Here is a 23,999-nt window from a genome sequence, read left to right as displayed (position 1 = left end):
GGATTTAACCTAATATTGTATCTTATCTATACTTGTATGGGGTGTAGAATCCCAAAACCCACCCTCACCCCAAAACCCATTCTTCAAATAAAAAAGCCCACCCTGTCAGGGAGGGTAGGGACGGGTACCCACCAGATAGGGTAGAAATTGGCATCCCTAATTAAATAGAGCAACTAAATGATAGAATTGGTATTAGTTCTTCTCTTAAAATTTTTATTACAACTTAATTTTTTAAATAGATAAATAGCACATAGTTTCATTTTATCTCATACTTTATTTTAAAATATTAATAAATTATTATTTTTTACTTGTTACCAAATTATAAAACGAATTTTGTTTTAAAAAATCATAAAAAGAGATAAAAAAGGAGGAAGAAAATGAATTTGGATTTATTCCTCACAAAGTGTGCCTTACACCAACATTACAGTGCACTACAATTGTGCATTAATGATAACATCAAGTCTGGGAGATATTCTCAATGAATGGCTGCGGTGCACTATGAGGTTGGTGTGAGTAAGGGTGTCCATAAAAAACTGAAAAGCCGAATCGAACTGGAAAATCCAGTTAACTTTTGGTTTGGTATTTTTGAAAACTTGAAGGACTGATTTGGTTTTTGATTAACCTAAAAAAACCAGTGATTAACCGAACCAACCAATATATATATTTATATGTATATTATATATATTTTAATATATGTCACATATTATCTATATATTATATATAAATATATGCATTGTATATAAATATATACATATATTATATTTATAATTATCTATTTATAAATATATTGTATATATTATATATATTTTTTAATATTTATAATATACTATATATCATTTATTATTTATAATATACTATTCTACATATACATTTATATAATATATATTATAAATATAAAAAATCAAAGAATCGAATCGGTCAAAAACCAAACTCGATAAACTCGTTAATCGGTGGTATCGATTCGATTTCAGTACAGAGAAACAGAAAAACTGATTCGGTTTGAAAAAAAAATGCCTATGATTTGGTTAACTGAACTGTTGACACCCCTAGGTGTCAGGTGTTCTCTGCGAGGAGCAAATCCAATCTCCAGTGAAGTCGGATTTTCTCCTTACAGAGCATGCCTCACACCGACCTCACAGCATGTCTTGGCCGCACTTTGGGAACATTTCTTATACTTGTATTTATTATTCATAGGGAGAGCTCCCAATACAGGGTGGGATGTGGCAATGAGGTCGGTGTGAGGCACACTCTATGAAGAACAAATCCTAATTCTCTCCGTGTCCGGATCTACTAACCACAATACATTGCTTACACATTTACACGGTTGCATATTGGGAGCCCGGATCTGCTAACCACATCCATCCAACCGTACATTGAGAATATCAGCAATATAATATACAAGAGATTACCAATGTATGGTTGGGTGGTCGTGGTTCGCAATATATTGTGGTAGTAGATCCGAATAGGCAATATGAAGTTCAAGAGATGTTAATGATATGCAACTGTGTGAACATTGCCAATAATGTATTGTGGTCAGCAAATTCGAACTCATGGATAAGGCTGTTCAACCATAAAATAGAGGCCCACAGTTAGGCCTGTAAATAGATTGAATTTGAGTTGAACCAATTTAGATTCGAATTTGAAACTGATTATAAATACCAATATCTGAATTCGACTCGATATCCGATGGATATGAAATATATTGATTCGAATTCAATTTCGATTATTAAATTGAATATTTGATTCGATTCGAATTCGACCGATTGACTTTTCGAATATGAATTTGAATATATTTGAATCCAATTCAATTCGAATTCAATTAGAAGCAGATATCAATAGACACAGTGTATACATTTTGAACTGTGGTTTAAAGCAAAAACCATGACATTTCATTACATATAAACATATGTAATTCCATTTATACACAGATTTATGTACATTTATATATAATGCCTCTAAGTAAGGAATAGAATGGAATAACCATAAGTCTATAACCACTAACCAGGAGGAATAGGAGGAGAGGTATACAGACAATTCCAATTCCAATGAGAAAACCATTAACAGAGAATACAATATAAATGGACCACTTATTCGGGCTCAAGGAACTATAGTTTATGGTGATCACCAGAGGTGACTCAGCCTTTCCACCACAAACGTCTTTGATATTTTCTTGGTAAGCGTTACAACTTCAATTTCGTATGCCCCATGGAAGCCTCTAAATTTGAACTCTCCTTTATCATCAATGTGACCGTGATTAGCATGAGTCAACCACTCATTCTTAAGAGAAAGATATCTCTTTCCAACTTCATTAATACTACCTTCTGCATCAACCACTCATTCTTAAGAGCTCCCAGCATGATGCCTTCCACTGAAGGGTGAGCAAAGGCTTCCCGGAGCATGACCTGCAGCTAGAACATGCTCGTTTATTGAGGAGACATCCCCAACTGGACTATCTATATGTCCTTGTATTCCTATACCTCCAGCAGGTGCACCTTGTTCTTGCAGGTCAAGGATATGTTCAATGTACTTCTCTGGAGACGACCTAGTGTCATCTCCATCCTCAGCATGATAATCATTCACAAATAATATGACATGTGTCCAGTTGATGGGCTATCTTGAACATGTATGCTCTGGTATCTTTTCCCAGTCTATCTTGGTAGAAAGAACCATGCAGCATTTCGTTGTTTACATCATAGTGCCTAAACTTGCCCTTATACTGTGTGAGAAGACCATTAAGACGATTCTGAACCACTGTCATCAGGTCATTTTTGTTCAATGAGCGGATCCATGACTGGATGGTATATTCCACTACCCAGAAGTTACAATGATCACTGATCTCTATGTTGTGGCTCTTACACAAGTCCAACATCTCGTCAGCGTCTTCATAGTTAAAGTTGCCTTGTTGTGTTTCTGTCCATGGCCATTTCAACTCATTTCCAAAGACAACCCAGTTGAAATTCTTAACAAAGAAATCAACAAAATCTTCATTGTCTATATTTGTTCTGTTGATACATGAGCCAAATGGGAAACTGTTTTGTGCCCGTCTTTCACAAATGTGCCAAACAAATTACTAGCATCAGATCCTGCAAATTTTAGGATGGCATCTCCCTTGCGTATCTACAGGACAGAAAGGGTAACATAGTCAAATGGTTAACATGAGAAGAGAATTTTAGGGAAAAGAGTTTCCAATACTAAAATATGTACATGTATATTGAAGGCTGCCACCAATATATCATTATGAGGCAGCAGCTAACAATGCTCTCCTCCTCTACTGTTGGTACCATGTAATCATCTTCTCACCTGCACGGTGGAGAGTACATACATCATTTTAGAGAAGAAACTGTACCTTGAGTCATCATTTTAATTACAAGCCTTTAAACTGAAATCAACATAATCAGCTCCACTAGTATACATCCCTAGGCATCGTCTTCTTACCATAGTCTTAACTCTTGAGGCAATCCCAGTCATCTACCAGAGGCTACCCTGCAGGGCGAACAGTCTTCAGCACTTTAGGACCTTTCTCATATCCAAACAAAAGCTTCCCAATGAGCATCATACTGTGGTCTATGTGCATCCTGTGGGACATCATATCCAGGAACTGCTTTTGAGCTTTGAATTTCTTGGGTGAGCCTTCGGGAGCTTTCCGGATCTGGCAGAACAATATAGACATATTGTGTTTGTGCTTGTGCAAAACTAGCCCATAGGAAGTTTGTTAAGTAAATATAATTACTAATTTGGTTTTCATAGCATCATGTGTCAGAAGTTCATCAAGAGAAAGTGTGCATTTGGACTGGATTGGATTCTCACTTGTTTGCCCGTAGGAAGGTTGACAAAACTAGCCCATTCCCTCACTTGCCCATCACCTAAGGCTGCATTTGGATTGGATTCTCACTTGTTTTCTCTCAACTTCAAATCAAAAGCCTGCAAAAATTATAACCTAATTAGTAAAATTCCTTTGAAACTATACTTTGAAAAAATAAACATAAAGATGTCAAAACTCAAGTATTACCTGTTCATTGCTTCCCTTATTAATCAAAGCATGAACTATTCAATACTTTAACAACCATAATCAATTAAAGAGAAGGAAAAACATAAGTTACTTGATTGCTTTAGATTATAGTCTAAACCATATTCATCAAAGTACCAAAACTAAAAACTCACATAGTCACACTAAGTGTCAACTCAACAAAACCAAAAAGAAGAAAAAAAAGCTAACTAGCATATATCAAAATCAGTCCCAAATAGTTTAGAATAACCAATTTATCCATACAACCATTATAAAAAAACTATAAAAGATAGTTCAAGGCTCCAATTAACTTCTTCAAGGCTAATGAGCTATCCTTCATGCAAATGACCAATTAACTTATTTAAGGCTCCAAACTATCCCTCATGCAAATGACCAAAGTTTAAGCCTAGAAAAAAAAAACAAAACAAAACAAAACAAAACAAAACAAAACAAAACAAAAACAACAAGAAAAGTATAAAACCACATGTTAGTCTAATTCTTGGGAAACATTAATCACAATTCATAAATATTTAAAAGAATGAAAATTATTTTCAATCTTACATATGCTAATTGGATGCACCACTTGCATGAGCACCATTTCCATCAACATTTGTGCTTGCACTTTCACTTCCACTTGGAGTTGAGGATGGAGTCATCGGAGTTTCAATAGATTTACCAATAGGACACATAGAAGAAGCAAGTGTTTCATCAAAAGAAACTAAAACATGCAAAGAGAAACATAGAATATGATTAATACACTCATTTAAAAAAATTATAAGCTTAATACCAAAAATATATATGAATATAGTTACTTACATGGAGTTTTTGGTTTAGGTGCTTCAATCCAATATTGTGCACAAACCAAAGCCTCCACTATTTCTGGAAGCAATGAACACTTATAAGGATCCAACACTCTACCACCTGTACTAAATGCTGACTTTGATGCTACAATGGTTGCTTGAATTGCTAGGACATCACGAGCCATTTTTGAGAGAATTTTGAACTTAGAATGATTAATTGACCACAAATTTAGCACATTAAAATTTGGCATTTCTGGAATCAATGACTCCTCCAAGTATTGGTCCAATTCTAATTTTTTGTAATAGAACATCGATGTTGTTTCATCACTTGTGCATGATTTTTGAAAGCCTTTGAGATACTTTTTCTTACTCTCTTGCATCACACCCAAAACTGAACTTGTTATGAATGATTCAAGGGAGTACTCTCTTCATTAAGAGTGGATGATGTATCATAATTTGCATTCACACACTTTTGCTACTTTATCTTCTCCCACATAACTATAAACTCTATGCAAATTATACCTCATAAATGCCAACTTGTATCTTGGAGTAAGAACCACTGCTACTGCCAAAGGTAAATTAACCTCATCCCAATATTTATTGAATTTTCCTAACCATTGCTTGAATATAATCATACTTGCTCAATAGCCATTCATCAATCTGCACACGAATCTCACAAATATCAGGAAAAAAACAAGTTGGATGTTGGATATGTAGTCCTTGAAAATGCATTAATTGCCTCATAAAAATATTCCAAACATTTACAAACAATTTGACTAATATCCCACTCCTCAAAAGATGGATTAAGATTATATTCTTTATCAATTTGTTCCAATCCAGCAAATGTAGCCCTATATTAAGTGTTGTTTTGAGTATATCATAGGATGTATCCATCTTGTGGGGCAATCTAAAACCAACTCCTTTTTACTACGAATCTTTAATTGACTTTTTGCCATTTCAAATTTCAGATTTCTTTGGCTTGAAACTTGTAAATATTTGACTGATTCTCTAATTTTTCCCATCAATTGCCTAACAACATCCAACCCATCTTGCATAATGAGGTTTAAAACATGTGCTGTGCAACGCACATGAAACAATTCCTCTGACAAAAGAAGTTTACCCTACCCAGAAAGCCACTTCTTCATGTTTCTAATTACAACATCATTCACAGAAGCATTATCAACAATGAAAGTCATCACTTAAATATCAAGGTTCCAATGCAAAATAAGATCTTTGATGACTCTAGTAAGGTTTACAACATCATGCTTCTCTCTAATAGCTCGAAAACCTATAATCTTCTTTCTCAATTGCCACTTATCATCAATGTAATGTGTAGTTAAACAACAATATTCAATATTGTGCCCTGCCATATATTAGTAGTGAGACTAACCTGGGAATCAAGCCTATCAAGAATGCAATAAAGCTTCTCTTTCTCATCCTCATAGGTTTTCATGCAATCATTCCTAATTGTGTTACATGAAACCATTTTAAACATGGGATTAAGACCAATAACCCAAATCTCAAGAAGTCGTGCTTTGCCATGCTAAATGGTCGGTTATGTTTGATTAGATATCTTGTAAAGTCATATCTACTCTTTATGAGATCATATTCCTATCCCTCTAATCTGTGGGTTGACTCACTTACATTTGTAGAAATTGTCAACATTTGTTGTCCAATTTCTCTTTGTCCTTTTGGTAATCTTAGTGGACATCTTGAGACACAATTAGCTAGATGAGTGATCCCACTAGTGCTTGTTGCATTAACATCTTGTTTACAATAATTGCAAACAACTCTTTCCTCATTTTTTGCATTAAGAATTATGTGAAAATGGTTCCATACTTCATATGTTCTTTTTCTTTTTCTAGGGACCAATGGAGGCAATGCAGCACTAGGACTATTCACATTTCACCATTTTCACTATTGGCATTTAGGTCTAGTGCTAGATTGAGAAGGATTAACCAATTCAAACATTTAATATTTTCTTCAAAAGTAAAAATGGAACCTAAATAAAAATTACACAAAATAAAGTTTAAAAAATATCAGAAGTTTAAAACTAGCAAGGTAAATGGATAATCATAAAATAAAATTACTAAAAATGAGAAGTAATAAATATTCACAATATCATTTAGGAATTGGGACAAAAAAAATTTGCAACATAATCACTATCTACATGAATAAACCAATTCCTAAATTTATAATCTATTCTATTTATTCTATCTCATTTAAGCTGAAAAATATAGCTCATAAGTCATAACTAGAAACCAATAAACCAATAAACCAATAAATTATTATCTAAAAACATTATTAGAATTCAAAAATCTGTAATCTATTCTATCTCATTTGAATAGGAAAATGAATAAACCAATTCCTAAATTTGTAATCTATTCTATCTTATTTAATTTGAAAATTTTAGCTCAAAACCAAAAACCAAAAAAAAACAATAAATCATTATCTAAACCACTATCAAAAATTTGTGATTTGAAAATTTTAGCATAGGAAAAGAGCTAAAAAATCTAAATCACTATCTCATTAGAAAAATAGTTGAACAATCTAAAAAATTTAGCATAGGAACCAATCTGTAAGGCTGTAATCAAATTACCTTGAGAAAAGAGGCAGGGGACGACGGTAGGCATGGGTTCCCGGTGGTGGGCAAGTGTGAGTATGTAATGGCATGGGTTCCCGGTGGCAGTTGTGGGTTGTAGCAAAAGGCCGATGACGCTGGACAGTTGAAGTCTAAGGTTTGCTTGAGCTTGAGTAGTGGCGAATGGACCAAGGAGACGACGTTGAGCTTGAGCTATGGCCGGTGACTGGTGCTCGACCGCTATCACTGACGCTACTGTTGATGATGGTGGTTGCTCGGGCAGCGAGTCATTATCTCATTGAGATTCTAAGAGAAGAGAGATAAAGGTAAGGGGAAAGATGAGATGAAAGACGACGACATTCGACGAAAGGATGGTGGTTGTTCGGACGATGAGGGGCGGTGACTGGTGATGAACCGATGATGGTTGCTCGGCTGGCATTTGGCGACAGTGAAGGGAGTGACAGAGGGTTTGGGTTTTGAGAGGTAACTGGTAAGGAGGTTCGAAAGAGCTTGATTTTGAGATTTTCGAACTCATTACTTATTTTTCATTTTCATTTTTTTTTTCTTTTTTAACGTTTATATATATATAATAAAGGTTCAATCGGTTAGGTAAAAACAAAACCCGAGCCCTATCTTTTTCATTCGTTTGAACTCTCTTTCCCCGGTTTCATTTTCCACCCAAGCCCTAGCTCAAGAGCAAGAGGCCACCCTCACCGGCGGTAATTTTTGTTAGACAGTTTTTGTATGCCCTTAGCTTCAATCTGATTTGATGTACTTTTTCTATTTAGTGGAAATAAATAAAGTGCATGTTTGATTCATGTTGTTTGGTTTAATTCTGTGTAAAACCCTAAAACTGGACATTTATAGAGACTCGTGTTAGTTTTAAATGTTCACAGCCGTTGGATAAGTCTGGGGAGATTTATCCTGCCAAGGCTGATACTGGTGTGCCACCAAGTGTTGGGATGGCCTGTCTCAGCCACCAGGGTAAGACCCGAGGCACATGCAGTATGGGATTACTTGAATCCTTGAACCGGACCAGATTTCCAGTATTGCTCTAGACGTTGGAGATAGATGGGCAAAACTGGAAAGTTACACCTGACCCCTAGACTCGATTATGACACTTCACTAGGTGTTGGATCATGCTGCCTTTGATATGCCAATCAGTGAGATCCTTAGCGGGGATCAAAACCTGGGTATGTTGGGGCAGTTTGAGAATTCATCTGAGTGGGTGATCATAGTGACAGAATCAGCCATTTTGTCGGACAAAGGGTAATGATCGGGAATGCACTCTCTCTGATGGAAACCAAACTGCCGGCAGTTGATTTCAATCGTTGGAATTTTGTTTTGCAAAATTAATATATTTATATTTATATGTACGGTTTCAAATTGTTTGCAAATGGTTTTAATTCCCGGGATCCATGTGAGAGGAGAGTGCGACACTGTTCCTTGCGGCCGAGGGAGAGGTCCTCTCTTGTCGGGCAGTGCTTGATCATTAAGGGCTGAGAGGTTAAGTGTAAGACCATTGAGGATAATACCTGATGGGCTAATCTTGCACCTGCCCACAGTCCCTGGGTTTTTATAAGATGGCTTGGCCCAGGGACCACTTAATGTAAGTGTTGGGCCCATTGGGCCCATATGATGGACTCAAGGGGTTCATTGAGTTTTTCAGTGAATTCGGATGGGCCTTGTATTAAAGGCTGGGCCGAACCCATGTAGCTGGTGTGTAGATCAATGCTTGGGTCCCACGCCATACAAAGAAGCCCAACTGGGCAGCAGATTGGAAAGTAATTAGACACTGAACACTTAATGGGCCAGAAGCCCATTTCGAGGTGGGCTGATATGATCACCGATCCTTGGGGCGAATCTGAGATTAATGTTAGTAAAAGGATTGAGCCTTTAGCCTTATCCACTCTTGGAGACCAAATTCAAATTAGATTTGAATCTGGTAACCTCCTGATAAGATCAGGATTAAGCTAACTTTATCTGCAGATAGGATTAAGATTATCCCCTATCCAAATACTGATTTGGATTGGGATAACTCCTAATTAGGAGGTTTCTTAATCAAGAAGAAAGGAGAAAAAAACCTAACCAAGAAGGAGAGAAATACAACAGATTTCGAATCAAGAAAAATCACAAGAAAGGTTCCTGCGAATTGAGATCAGATCTCATACTGTAGAAAAAGAAAAAAAAGGCAGTTCAGCCTTTTCACCTTTAGAGTTCTCCTCCTGCCGCCGCCATCTCCTTTGCAAGATTAGATCTTTGCAGAAAAGAAAGTCAAGAAATCTGTTCTTGACATCAGTCTTGCAAGAAAGACTGAAATAGATTCAGTGTTTAGTGCTTCCAGAGGGTTATTGTGAAGGATCGAGTGTGTAGGACGCACTCTGCTGGTTCTGTTCCATCCACAGCTGTGTCATATTCAGTAGGAATGGATTTTGGAGCATTCTTTGGGCGTGAACACCAACTTTGGGAGATAGTGCTTCTCCGGATCAAGTATATTCCTCACATTTGTCTTTTGGTACAGATCTGGTTTGATTATAGTTCAAGTAGGATCCTTGAATATTGTATTCTAAATTTAGGGAATATGATTCCCAGTTCGGAGAAGGTAGAAAATTTTTGAAATTCGCCCACCCATTCCGCAACCTTTATGGCGTCCATTAGATGGATCCTACCATTCTTTCAATTTTAACGAGTCCGACGGTGTGGAATCAACCAGCGGTAGCATCCATTCTCCTCATTTTCCTTCCAAACCTATTATTCCTCTCCAATATGATATTCTTCCTTTCTACATACCACCGGTGGCAATTTCTCTATTTTACCGAGATTCGACAGCGTGGAATAAACCGGTGATAAGTCTAAATGGGAAGTTGGGTTGGGGCCTCCACGCCGATTTACCATCAGCTATCCGATATCACGAGCTCTGACCCAATTGCATCTCTATGCCATGTCTTCGCAGCAGAACGAGTTCAGCCTTCTAATGGCTCGCGCCTTTGCGTTTGTTAGCTGGCCATACAATGATAGGGTCATTGAGCATGATGGGTCGGAACCCGATCGTGAATGAAGTAAGAGAGATGCCAATCGTCGGAGGCACGAGGGTTTTCCGATTTGCACGTGGGCATTGCTTGGCAAAGAAACACTCCATGGTGGGATTTGATGTAGTAATCGGATATAATGGAGTTCTTATTTTTGTATTTCACATTTTATTTGGATCCCCAGGCCTTGTGTGAGATTTTCTATTATGAATAAATAAAGAGTTTACTTTTATCACCCATGGAGTAATTTAGATGGGATCTCTCCCCCTCTCTCTCAGAATCGGGAAACAACAATATAGTTCTATTGCCTTCCCTGTGTAAGTTAAAATGCCCCACATCTTGGGAAGAATAAGGTCTGGTTTATGAATCTTCATGTTGTCGTAGATTGATCAAAAGCTTGAAATGTTCAATCTGTCTAGCAAAACAAGTATTTCCATCCAATGATAGCTTGTTCTCTCCGTTTTTTATCAAACCTTTTATCTTGGTGTCAAAGAAATAGAGTTGAGATGAAACTGGTTAGATTTTCAATGTTAGAGCTTAAAACAATTAAGACCCCCAACTCAACTGCCACTTTACACCTATCGTCTGTTGATTCCATGTTGTCGGAGTTCAGTGAAACAAAGAAATCGTCGCTGGTGGTCTATTGAAAGGAAGAATATCAGATTGGAGAGGAATAGCAAGTTTAGAAGGAAAATGAGGAGAATGGATGCTTACCGTCTGTTGATTCTTGTTGCCGACTGACTCCACGCCATCGAACTTGCTGAAATTGCCACTGGTGAGAGTGGACTCTTACTCTTGAGCTAGGGCTCGGGTGAAAATAAAACTAAGAAAAGAGAGTTCAAACGAAGAGGGAAAAAGATAAGGCTCGGGTTTTATTTTTACCTAACCAGTTGAACCAGGCTGACAACGATTAACAGACTTGTTAGGTTAACGGAATAGCAAGCCCCGAAGGGTCCATTGAATCCGGACTCCCATTTTCTCGACTCTCGTATGTGTTGGGCCTAACGATGGCAAAGCGGGGAAGGTTTCAGACTTCAGCGCAAATGGTAAGCAAAGAAATTGATGGAAGATTTCACAGATGGTGTGGGTGAAGCCTTCGCCTTTCCCAAATCCCAATTATTGCCATTCAGGAAGAATTCGATCTACGAATTCGACCTTTAAAAGCCCTCATTGTTCATCTACAAGGTCCTCCCCAATTGTTACCGGTCAAGAATGATCCGAGATAGGAGGCAGCTGCGGAAGAATAGTCTATTTTCTCACTTACATTTCATCGCTGTAGAGGGAGTAGTGGTGGCGAATTTTATTGCCATAAAGGGAAGACCGGTGGAGATGGTGGTGCAGCGGCGGCTATTTGAGTTCAACAGAAAAAAACATATCAGCACACTTGGTTGTAGGTACGGTACGGGCGGTATCGGAAAACTGAGTTGTATTTCTCATAAATTGATCTCTATTTACATGGGTGAATGTAAGAGAGTAAATGCCGACAAGATATGGGGGTTTACCCTTGGCATATTACCAGCCATGATTCAATTAATCCTTCCATAGACGCCTAATTCCAATTGCATATTAGGCTAAAAAGATATGTCTTAAACTGAATATCTTTATTCTTTCTTTGTATGCTAGATTGTATTTTTTAGATCTTCTATTCTACAGTTTTATCCGACTCAGATCACATGTAAAGACGTATTTCAATTTCTACTTGTAATTACAAAAACAAAGACACAGATATATATTATATTCCAGTTTGTTTCACCCTACCTTCTCACACCATACACAAACATAGTCTCTGGATCAAGTCCGGAGTTAATTCTGTTCAGTGGGTACAGAAAAAATGGTGATTTACATTTTCCTTTTTAACTTGCAGTTGCTACACGTAAGCAATTCGTAGCCTTTGCGTTTCAGGGCCTGCTATCATATCCTCCCAAAGCATATCTGAAAGCGCAAGGGTCAATTTGCCAACCTTTCCTGCAAAATAAAAATCCGAAATTGTATCAGAACAAGAGATATTGTCCCGGAGCTCAAGCAGCTCAAGAAGCCAAAAGCTTTGGGGGGATGGTCGCTGGTTGCTTACCATCTCCTATGGGTTTCTCATCCCACATGATGATAGGTAATATGGGAAGCCCACTTCCTACAAACATCATCTCGGCTGCGTTTCTGGCTTCTTCCACTGGTATATCTGCAGTGTTGACACTCTTCAGAAGGCCCTGCCCAACCAATTTTGGTGCCAGGGCCATTAGCCTTTTTGCAGTGCACCCAGCCAGGACCTTGTCGAATGAGGGCAGCAGAAGCTCCTTCTTCTGAGTTATGAGAGCCACGTTCATGTTTGGTCCCTCTGCAACACAACCTTCATCATCGACCCAGATGGAAGCAAATGCTCCCTTCTCCTCGGCTTCCATTTTGGCAAGGACGTTGGGCAGATAATTCACATTCTTCATTGTGGCGAATAGCGGGGACTTCATGGGTATGGTGGATGTTATCACCTTCACGCCTTCTTTCTGTGGCTGTGGGGATCCCTCGCCCTCGATGACTACTGCATAGAAACCAGGTGTTGAGCAGCCTGCAGATGACAGCAGAAAATCCCCTGGTCCTGCACTCAACCAATATTTTAACGAGCCGTTTCTGCACTGTGACACGGCCGTCAATTGCAGAAGAATGCTTCTTAGAGTTGATCTAGGGAAGGGGGGTGGAATTTTTGCTTTTGATGCTGATCTCAACAATCGGTCCAGATGATGGTCCAAGTCATATATGTAACTAGAGAGAGAGAGAGAGAGAGAGAGAGAACAAGCAAGAAATTCAACAAGTGAAACAGCTAGTAAACTTCTGGGTAACTTGATACAATTAGTAAGTTCGATTATTTTGGATTTAAATCGAAGCACAAGTTTGTAGTTGTGGGCTGTAAGCTATAGTTTAAGCATAATCAACTATGTTGGACTTACCCATCAAAAATTCGAGCTGTGTCGAATACACCATGCCCTCTGTGAACCATGTGATCATCGATTGGAATAACCATCAAAGCTGGATCAAGAGTAATTCCACCAAAAATGCTAGAATACATTGCTCGATATGGTTGCTTCTTCCCTGAATTCCATTTTTCTTGCAGTTTCTCGAGGACCTGAATTGAATTCAAGAAGAGAACGGGTGTTAGCCTAACCAACGGCAGAGAAAGACTAAATACTCACCCAGTACTGTTCGAAGAGCAATTACACCTAGGGATCCAACCATTCCAAAACTTCAACAGATTGGATGATCTCTTCATCCCTTCATTATTTCAGAGAACCAGTTGAAAACATATGAATAGAAAAGGTTAATATCTGGTAAGTTAGGATCAATGAATTAGTTTGATCAACCTCAGCTTCAAGCACCTGCTGCTACAGTATGGTATTTCTCTGTTACGCAATCAGAACCTCACCTTCTGAGTACTGATAATCATGGTGGTTCATTAGTTATTAAGGATTACTTGTCCTACGATCTAGCACCTCAGCTCTATGTTGGATATGGGATTGTGTAGCCCATATCAAGCCTATGGCTTAGTCGTGCAGCAGTGGAGGTTAGGGCTCACCTTGGCCCTAGAATGAAATAAAGAGAACCGGAGGTACCTCTGTCGACGAGGAGAAAATGGGCACTCGAAGACGGCTGCTATTTCCGTCACTCTCGGATCCATTGATCTCATCTAAAGCAACAAGAAACCAAAAGAGTTTAAGACACCATCCTACTCTTGATGGATTGAATCACAGAATAGCGGGGGAAAAAAAAAGCCAGAATTTGCCTGTTTTATTCTGAACAGAAGAGATTTCCATGGTGGGAAATGATGAAACTTGAAAGCTTAGAGGAACAGGAAATGCTTTTTCAGAAACCCCACAAGAGAAGATGCTGTTAGTTCGAAGAGGGAAGGAATGAAGAAAACAAATGGAAGTGAGATGGACGAAAAAATGTGATCACAGTTTCGCTTCAAGTTGGAATCAATGGTCTTGTTCTTGTTACTTATAAAACAGTCAGATGCTGGTGTAATTGCACGAAAATGAATAGAGGCTGGTTCGGGGATTCGGATAAGGACACGTCCAGACCGACAATATTACGATTTTCTCTGGCAAACTTTTTCCTTGGTTTCTTTTGATAGGAAAATCAAAAGCGGGTTTGCTTTCAATGTTCCATACTTCCATTCAGAATGCAAGTACTCTGGATTGACCAAACTCACACACTGATTTATTCTCCATTAACTAATGCCGCAAAGGCAGTTGATAGAATTTGGCACTTGGGATTGGCCACACCAAGCTCACTCACCGATTTTCTTTCCATTGACCAATTCTGCTCGCCAAGATTGATGCCTTTGCCGCATCTGCAACAAGTCTGGTAAATTCTCCGGTTGCTTATTGGCAAAGTGGATACCACGGTAAATCAGGTTTTCTTTTGTGTTACAGAGTTGCAGTCCTGTCAATCGGCTCGCAATGTGCCAATGTAATTTTGGTTTGGCCTAATGCAAACAAGTGTTCCTCCACGTGTCGGAGATATACAGATTATTGACTAACTAGTCCATCAGCAAATGGTTTGGCTAGACAACAGATTAACTCTACTACAATGGGTTTTGATGGTTTTTTATTCTTATCCTATTACAGCCGAGCCACAGTGTGCCAGCACACCCATATAATCTGATTCTGATAAGGGGAAGAACATTCTCTACATTAATTGGGCCTTTGTTTCTTATAACATGGGAAAGGACACGTGGTGTAATGTTTAATTGGGGTTAATAGAAAAAAGTTTGTTTCTTGTAATATGGGTAGGAACTGGTGGTGTTTTATTAGGTTAGCAAAGACGAGAGAAGATTAATTGCCGGTTCTAAATACAAATCAAAACCATCTGATTTGAAATAGATTATTTTTTAAAATAAAAACACAAAGAACATATTTTTGGGTTGCGTGTATTTTTTGTTTTTAAAACTGAAAAAAGGTTTCTTAAATCTGGTTTTAAAAACATGTTTTCATGTATTCCATAAATCATATAATTTATATATCAGAAATTTTGTTTTTATTTTAAAAACCAATATTTTATTAGTTCGAAAAAATGTATTATTTTTTGAAACAAAACCAACTTACTTTTTCCTTTCAAAACAAAAATAGAGCTCAAGAACATGTTTTTGTTGTTTTGATGATGTGGAAATTCTAAAAACAAATGAAAACAAAAAACATATTCATGTTGTAAAGTGCCCCCTAAGTTAGTAGGAAATTCCGATTCCAGCCACATTACAAGAAATTTAACTTTTCCAACAAACCAACACATAAGGGTTCGTTTGGATATGAATAGAGGTCTGGAATGTTTGATTGGGCAGAATGGTTCTGATTATCATTCTTGGCAGAATGGCCATTCTGGACTCTCCCATTGGAAATGAGAATCCCATTCCAACCAACCAAATAAAAAAAGAAAAATACAAGTGACTTAACCCACCCCCAAGCTCCATATCTCTTTATCCAATGCCAATCCTCCTTGAGAGTTGTGCATATCTTATAAAAATCGATTCCGATTTCAATTCCCTTTTGAACCAAAGGTTGGGTAATAGGCAATTCCAATTCCAATTCCAGAGCATTTTGATTCTGATTCCAACCTTAAACCAAATGGACCTTAGATTCCTCCAAGATTTGCTGTCCCACTCCCACATTCCCATGCTTCGTGTTCATCTCATTTGGTTATCCTCCTTTCCCTGGCTATCCAGTATTGGACACCAAAATGATTTCTACAGAAACATGCAAAATGAGTCCATCCAAAAGAAGAAAGAACAGAAAAGTACAGACAGGCCCAATGCAGATTTCTGAATTCCACTGCAGACCTATAAACATTCAAAATGTCAAATACCCCCACTATATACACCAAGGCCCACCCATGAATTAGCATCAATTCTGAGCTGGCACCCACCCTAACTGTACCTTGGGCCTAAAAATTCCGACCCTGGGCTGAACCGTCATTCTCCCAAGAAATAAAGGCATACATCATCCCGTATATCTGATCTGAAAGGGAAGGCAAGGAGATCATTTTTGTATCTGAGAAGCAAAAATGGGTGTATTTTCTTTTCTTTTTTATATATACCAAACATGACCAGGTCTATTCTACCGAGGACCAAAAATAAAGGCACTAAAATTGGAGGAAAATCATCAAATGTGGCCTAAAAGTTAGCATGAGTACAAATGAAGCTAAAATGGAAACAAAGGAAACTCGAACTTGCCTTATCACATCATAATTTATGCTGAAACAGATGATATATTATATATATTTCCAGTAAGGCCTTGTACCAGATTGGGTGAAGATGGCACAGGAATTAGGTAAGGGCCAAAATTTTGTTATAAAGAGAAATTTTAGTTACATCTCCCCAGTCCTAAGAACAATAACAAAGAAAACATTGCAAACCCTCAAAAAGATTTAAATCTGTCCCTGATAAACTAGAAGAGATAATTTGTTTTTGTAATGAAAATAGCATCAAGATGTTAAATAGGGTGCATTGCAGGAACTGCTAAGTGTTCCCCCATCTCATGACAGTTCCAACTCAAGCAGCCTATGTAGATGCTCTGATACAGAAACCAGAATCTGTTTATATGATACTTTGGGATACCGGCAAAATCTAACATAAATGACAGGGATGTCATAAGCTATATCTCATGTATCACAATATGGTATGAAATATGAACATGACAGTTTTACCTAAATTGCAAATTATAAGATATCATTTAACAAGATCAACATAAAATGTCAACAACCAAGATTGGCTTAGACTTATCATCATTGGCTATCAGAAAAGAAAAAAAGACATTTAAGAGGACAAAGGCCAAAATGATCTAAGATGAAGTAATTTTGATCAAGAAAACATCAACAATGGACATGAACATTATAGAGAAAGCACTGTTTCCTTCATCTTAATCTTTTTTATGTTTCCTCTACACATAAGAAATGCGTAGCCTCTGTGTCTCTGGACCTGCTAACATATCCTCCCAAAGCAGATCAGAGAGTGCAAGAGTCAGCTCTCCAACCTTTCCTGCAAAAACAAAACGAAAAATTGCATCATAAGGAGATTTTCATGGAACACAAAAGTTTAATTAAGTGGTTCACTAGGTCCACATGAAATTAGAATGGCCTACATGAGAATGCATACATAAAATTAAGGTCACGAAATTAGGATACATTTACCATCTCCTATGGGTCGCTCATCCCACATGATGACTGGTAGTATGGGGAGACCACTTCCCACAAACATCATCTCAGCTGCACTTCTGGCTTCTTCCACTGGTATATCTGCAGTCCTGACACCTTTTAGAAGGCCCTGCTCAACCAATTTGGGTGCCAGGGCAAGAAGCCTTTTAGCGGTGCACCCACCAAGGACCTTATTGAATGAGGGTAACTTGAGCTCCTTGTTCTGGCTTATAATGGCCACATTCACATTTGGTCCCTCAGCAATATAACCTTGCTCATCCACCCAGATAGAAGCAAATGCTCCCTTCTCCTCTGCTTCCATCATTGAGAGGACATTTGGGAGGTAATTCACATTCTTCATTGTGGCGAATAGTGGTGACTTCATTGGTATAGTCGATGTTATCACCTTCACCCCTTCTTTGCACTGAGAATAGTCTTCATCAATTACAACTGCATAGAATGCAGATGTTGGGCAGCCAGAAGGTGACAACAAGAAATTCCCCGGGCCCACACTCAACCAGTATCTCAGAGAGCCTTTTCTGCACTGTGACACTGCTGTCAGTTGCACAAGAATGCTTCTTAGATCTGATCGAGGGAAGGGAGGAGAAATTTTTGCTTTTGATGCTGATCTCAGAAACCGATCCAGATGATGATCCAACTCGTATAAGCATCTAGAGTAAACAACATATTCAATAAGTGACACTGTTAACAGATATGCAGGTATCTTGTGCCACACTAAAAGGTGAAGCCTTGGTTTCAGTGCTACTGATCTGGTTTGCATTACCTATGGCGTGCAACTGTGCAAGTTGGAAAACTGAAATACAGATTGCTGGCATGTAAGCTAAGGTAAGAATTAAAACTGTGAATTGGAAATACTGGATTTACCCATCAAGAATCATGGATGTATCAAAAACACCATGTCCTCTGTGAACCATGTGATCATCAATTGGAATAACCATCAGTGCTGGATCAGGTGTAATTCCACCAAAAATGCTAGAATACATTACTGGATATGGTTGCTTCTTTCCTGATTTCCATTTCCCCTGTAGCCTTTGAAGCACCTAATAATTAAATACATAAGAAAAAAACAACAACGATCATGGTTACAATCAGATGAATGCATATGATAAATGCAAGATTGATTTCTCAGGTCCATTTGAATACAAAAAAGTTTGCATGAATTGCAGGAAATTCTAATTGTTTTCCTAATCAACAGCAGATCAAGTCTTTCAGCAGAAAAGTCTTTATTTTTGAGTTGCAACTAAGGGTCATTCCATCCCAAAACTCAACAATTTAAGTGATTATTTCCCCTTCCCACCTCTCTTTTCTTTTAGCCAGTTATAGAACAAATGAATATGTTACAGAAGATAGGACAGTTGGGATCATGCAATTAGTCCATGTTTTATCCAGGATTTGCCAGGTTGTATGAACTAAACCCCGAAACCATTTGCATGTTTGCAGAGTTTTTTCTCTGTGCCATCATTGGCCCTCCTCATGGCCTATGGTAATGTAACAAATAATTTACACTGGTTTTTTTCAAACTGTATGCAATTTTCATCAGTTTATTAGAAAATAGGGGACTCCTTAGACTGTGCTGATTACTGTCAATTAAATCAGCCAGCCTAGGTTGACTTGATTTGGAATAAATTTAATTCATACAGTTCATGAAGATAATCCCCATCAAATAAAAAAAATTGATGTTGATTGGAGAAGCCAGAAAGTAGCTGCAGATATACATATATGTTAAGCATATCAAGTACTTGCTTTTCTGAATATAACCACATCAGAATTTATGGCAAACTAGGTAAGGTACCATGTGTAGCAGTTACCCTGCAGTCTGCATTTTCAGAATTCCAGCTTGATACATCTAATTTTCCATTAATGCCATCTGAAACTAGAAATTTCTTATTGGTAACTCTAGTTTATCTAATTTTTTCCCACTGTGTATTCGTTCTTGTTTTCACACTTCACTGAAGAACAAGTGATAAAATGATTAGATCATAGCCCAACTCTGGTTCCTTGAATCCCATAGAGGTAACTACCAATTCACCCACAAGAGTGCACGTTATGCTATGTTACAGAAAAAAATATTATTTTTTTATCACTAAAAATATATTATTCGGATCACAATAATGACCTTGCAACTTCTCCAGACAACCTCTTTTGGCCTTGGACTCTCTATATAGGAATAGGAGAACCTCGGGATGAAGGAAATCTTTTTTATGCATTTTCATTTTGTAATTGAAGTCTCTAAAAACTTCAACAGATCAGCAGCTGGCATACACCCATGGATAAATAGATAAGTAAACAGCAGGAAGAGCAATGCATAAATGGCCAATCCAGACGAACTCAGCTCTTGGACAGTCTGGACTCTGAGAACCATACAGAACCTCCATATAGCAGAGCTAAAGGCACACGGACCGTCCAGAAAAGGAACAGAGAGAAGCTACTTGGACGATACAGTCTATCTTAACATCCTTTGTTGCTAGTCAAAATAGGTCAATAATAGATAATTAAGTGACAAATTAACACAAATAATACTGTAGCTGACTAGCTTCTAAGTGTGAAACAAAGTGAGACGCGTCAGAAACAGTAGAAACTACTATAATCAGGAGAAGAGAAAATTAGAATTTTCACCTCGTCAGAGGAGGAGAAGACAGGCACCCGAAGATCGTTACCATTTTCAGCCTCAGATGCATCTTCAAAATACCACGGACAAGAATCAGATTGTGCCCAAACAATAATAAAAACCAAAAATAAAGTACAAGAAAAGAATCGAGGAGATTACCGTCACCATTAACCACTGTTACAATGGTTCAAACGTCAAGAAAGAAGAACAGGACTTACCTGGTTTCTGATGAGATGAGGAGACTTCCATGGAGGGAAGGGAGAAAACTTGAAGAGGAGAAGAATTAAGGAAATAAAAAAAAAACAAGAGATGACCGATGATTCTAAAGAAGGGGTGCAATTATTTTTTTGGTAAGAAAGAGAAGAGGAGTTGAGATGTGACGAAAGCGGGAGGAGGTCAAAGTGTCGAATGCTAGCCACAGTGGAGTTGCTTTTGCAAATTTGCATGTAAGAAGACTGCTCACGAATCACAACTTTGATCCTGCCTAACGACCCATATGATCTGATGATCGAATTCCTCTCTTGTAAAGCCACGTCAGCCGTTAAACTTCGATCTTTTTAATGGGTTTAAGAATCCTCTTCTCTCAAGTGACTACAGGCTTACAGTCTAACAGTCCTATGGTCCCAACTCAAAGGTCAAAACATTCTGCTCTTCCACGAACCCCTTTACTCGCTCTCTTTCGGATAGCCGATGAAAATGCCCTCCAAACGATTAAGAGAACGTTTTTACTTTCGATCGGGGACGTAGAGCTGTGAGCCTGCAACCAGTAACTAACCACTGGAGAGGGAGGGAGTGTTGTTAGAGTGGCCATAGGCCAACGTTTTGATCATCAACATGTTGTAATATGGAATGATCATGTGATAAGCTACATGTTGATAGAAGATGATTATTTTATGGTTATCATCATGTAATGCTATCACATACAATCATTTATTTTAAATTATTACTCATTTATTTATTTTCTATAAAAATAAATTTATTTGATTGTTTATTTGTAAATGTTTTTATGCGTGGAGATATCAATATTGCTGGATTATTCCGAATCCAAATTCCAGCTCTTATTGGGTTAAAGGATATCCATTTGACCCAGTCTAGATTGGATGACCATGTGGCTAAATCCTTGGTCAGTATGAGACATTTGTCTCAATCTGGAGAGTTCTTAACTTGGTCTTCCCTCCAAATGTTCAAGCTGGTTAAGTTCCCTCATCAAAAAAAGGAAAGGAACATTAGGGAAAGACCTATATATATGGCTATCACAAAGATAGTCATATGTGCAAAATCAAGATAACTTGGAAGGTCAAGCAACCTCGAAATTTCGGCCCCATCCAGATTTGGCAGTTCTCTATTGCATTTTTGTTTGAGAGCTAGGTGCCTTGGATCCTATATTGTGCTGCTACTCTTATTCTCATTGTGTGCAGGTTTGGTACGCCAAGATCTCAGCTGTCCACCTCTGCATCTACTCGGTCCTTCAGGGAGGAGGGAGTGAAGAGGATTCATTCACTATTGTCATTATGTCACTTAGTTACTCCTTCCATTTCTTTTGCTTGCTTATAGTTTTTGTTTTTTCAAATTAAAATACTAATTCATTACAAGTATTACAAGTGAATTAGGGATGGCAAGTTTCTCCATTTTCCCTGTAGTAGGAGTCCGCACAGCGGGGATGGGGATGATAATTTTTCCAATTTCCCTGATTTCAGTAGGAACCCGCCTTGAGGGATGGGGAAGAGAATTTTTTCATCCTAAATTTTGCCAATTGGTTTTATAATATTGGAATGGCCTAGAGGTGCCCACATTTTTATGATTCCCGCACTGTAGTGGGTTGTGCTAGCACGGCTCGTGCAGGTTGGGGTAGGGCCCAGCATGAGCCCGGGCCCGTGTGTTGGGCCATCTTGTATTTTTTTTCTTTCTTTCTTTCTTTCTTTTTTTTTTTTTTGTTTTCACTACAAAAGAAATTAAAAAAGAAAAATTAAAGGAAAAATGATAAATTCAATGATTGTATATTGTAACAACAATTTGAAAAAAAATCATCTTAAAATTTTATTTCGTATGAAAAATCAATTAATAAAATAAAAATATACATCGATTAATAAAATTGAAAAAAACAATAAAATTATAAAAATTCTATAACAAATAAAAAAATACAAATAACTTACAATGTATAAATAAAATTGATGAAAATCTCAAATTTTACAATAATCTAAAAAATTTTATTCAAGTCCCACTAAGTGGTGATACATTGGATGACATGTCAAAGTAATGTCTTCTTTTATCTTTGCAGTTTATCTTCTATATCGAATCAATCTCTTAGATAATTGCACATCTCCAATGTTTCATTTATCATCTGACTCTTCCTTTCATCTAGCACTTTATTTCCTATACTAAAACAAGGTTTTGATGCTATTGTGGACATTGGAGGGGTTAATAGATTAGGTGCCATAACAACAAGCTTAGGATAATTATTTTCTTGTACTTTCCACCATGTTAAAATATCAAAATTTTCTATGTTGTACATCTAAAAGTCTACTAGATATCTTTTCAAATGGTCAGTTCCAAAACTATTATTGCTTTGACAGTTAAAAACACGTTTACATTTATTGCCAATTTCTCTAATGCCTTTTTCGGGTACATCCCTCATGGTGAAATAATTCGAAACATAACTGGTTTTCTTTTTTAGTACTCTAAAATTACTAGGGCCAACATTAAATTGGGTTTGAAAATGGGTTTAAGAGGAACCAATCATTTTAATAGACATGAAATCTAAAATTTAGAAAAAAAAAAATCCAACTAACCCAATAATTACACTTTAGCCCTTAGAGTTTGATATGCCGATTTGGTATCAAAACTTGAATGCAAAGCTTTTAAGTCTTCCAAATTGCAAACTTCAACTTGAGACACTTGATCAAGCCTTCCTTGTTGAAATTAAAAAAAATAAAAAAATAAAAAAACTTAAGAATATATGAAAGTAGACTATAGAATAACGTGAAAGTATGAGAATGGGAGATTGTATTTGATTGAATGAGAATAATTGTTGTTGTGATAAAAATGGGCAAGGGTTAAGGGTCAGAAATAATTGAATTAATCAAAATACCCTCATAAATTAGCTATTTATAGTTGTTAAGAAAGGAGTATTTTGGTCATTTATAAAGTTTATTTCACTCTACTTAAAATTTATAGTAGGGGTATTTTTTCCATTATACCCCCCTTATAACAGCTATAGAACTGCCATATTCAACGCAAACCACGCTACGCTGTGGCGTGTGTCCTAATCATGCCGAGCTTGGCATGTGGGCCATGCTGGCATGAGCCCATAGGGTCATGGGCCAAAATCCATTAACCCAACCTGACCTAGGGGGTCATAGTTGGCGAGCCATACCTGGCACAACCTGATACGTGCCGGCCCAAGGGTGGCCCAGCCCGTTTTACACCTCTAAATGGCTAGTACAGAATTCTATTCCCACTGACATGGAGAGGAAATGGAATGGCAAGATGTGACCAATAGACAGTGAGCCATCCAATAGACGGTGTATCATCTACACTCTACAATTACTTGCCTTCTAGGTTGTTCAATTATGACATGCCACGTTAGTTCCATACATATTGGAGTCAGGATCTACTCTTCATAGAGCACTCCTTACATCGACCTCACAGTATATCTTGGCCACACATTGGGAACATCTCCAAATACCGTATTTGTATTTAATGTTCATGGGGAGTTCCCAATATATGATGGGATGTGGCTATGAGGTCGATATGAGGAGCTTAATGAGTAGCAAACCCTAATTCA

General features: G+C 37.7%; 2 protein-coding genes, 3 long non-coding RNA genes and 1 pseudogene across 6 annotated transcripts; 1 reads left to right on the top strand and 5 right to left on the bottom strand.

Annotated features, from left to right (window-relative positions):
• Positions 1 to 1,849: 1,849 nt before the first annotated feature.
• Positions 1,850 to 3,468, bottom strand: LOC148875972 (endo-1,4-beta-xylanase 3 pseudogene; annotated as a pseudogene).
• A 112-nt stretch (positions 3,469 to 3,580) lies between these two features.
• Positions 3,581 to 5,236, bottom strand: LOC148875971 (uncharacterized). Its single transcript, XR_016105406.1, has 4 exons — positions 4,823 to 5,236; positions 4,568 to 4,724; positions 3,808 to 3,921; positions 3,581 to 3,693 (listed from the first exon to the last, which is right to left on the bottom strand). It is a non-coding gene; the product is annotated as an uncharacterized LOC148875971 (long non-coding RNA).
• A 95-nt stretch (positions 5,237 to 5,331) lies between these two features.
• Positions 5,332 to 11,434, bottom strand: LOC148875970 (uncharacterized). The gene is made up of 3 exons (XR_016105407.1): positions 11,299 to 11,434; positions 11,131 to 11,176; positions 5,332 to 5,466 (listed from the first exon to the last, which is right to left on the bottom strand). It is a non-coding gene; the product is annotated as an uncharacterized LOC148875970 (long non-coding RNA).
• On the top strand, positions 10,676 to 14,928 carry LOC148875968 (uncharacterized). The gene is made up of 2 exons (XR_016105408.1): positions 10,676 to 11,810; positions 12,281 to 14,928. It is a non-coding gene; the product is annotated as an uncharacterized LOC148875968 (long non-coding RNA).
• Positions 12,122 to 14,836, bottom strand: LOC148875969 (D-amino-acid transaminase, chloroplastic-like). 2 transcript variants are annotated; one of them, XM_088965831.1, is made up of 5 exons: positions 14,183 to 14,315; positions 14,013 to 14,086; positions 13,353 to 13,528; positions 12,488 to 13,167; positions 12,122 to 12,381 (listed from the first exon to the last, which is right to left on the bottom strand). In XM_088965831.1, exons 1-5 carry the CDS (start codon positions 14,211 to 14,213, stop codon positions 12,284 to 12,286), a joined length of 1,059 nt encoding a protein of 352 aa, XP_088821957.1. In that variant the 5' UTR covers positions 14,214 to 14,315; the 3' UTR covers positions 12,122 to 12,283. The 2 variants fall into 2 exon arrangements, with proteins under 2 accessions (XP_088821957.1, XP_088821958.1); XM_088965832.1 differs by lacking the exons at positions 14,013 to 14,086; positions 14,183 to 14,315 and adding an exon at positions 14,698 to 14,836.
• Positions 14,929 to 17,094: 2,166 nt separating the features above from the next.
• LOC148875967 (D-amino-acid transaminase, chloroplastic-like) lies at positions 17,095 to 21,031 on the bottom strand. Its single transcript, XM_088965833.1, has 5 exons — positions 20,434 to 21,031; positions 20,224 to 20,285; positions 18,472 to 18,647; positions 17,584 to 18,257; positions 17,095 to 17,431 (listed from the first exon to the last, which is right to left on the bottom strand). Exons 1-5 carry the CDS (start codon positions 20,462 to 20,464, stop codon positions 17,334 to 17,336), a joined length of 1,041 nt encoding a protein of 346 aa, XP_088821959.1. The 5' UTR covers positions 20,465 to 21,031; the 3' UTR covers positions 17,095 to 17,333.
• Positions 21,032 to 23,999: the final 2,968 nt, after the last annotated feature.

This window comes from Nelumbo lutea, chromosome 1 (genome assembly GCF_056320005.1).
Source record: "Nelumbo lutea isolate HS-2025 chromosome 1, American lotus-T2T, whole genome shotgun sequence".
In the NCBI taxonomy this organism is placed as follows: domain Eukaryota; kingdom Viridiplantae; phylum Streptophyta; class Magnoliopsida; order Proteales; family Nelumbonaceae; genus Nelumbo; species Nelumbo lutea.
The sequence above is the reverse complement of the archived record's forward strand: the minus strand, read 5'-3'. Positions and strand labels throughout refer to the sequence as shown.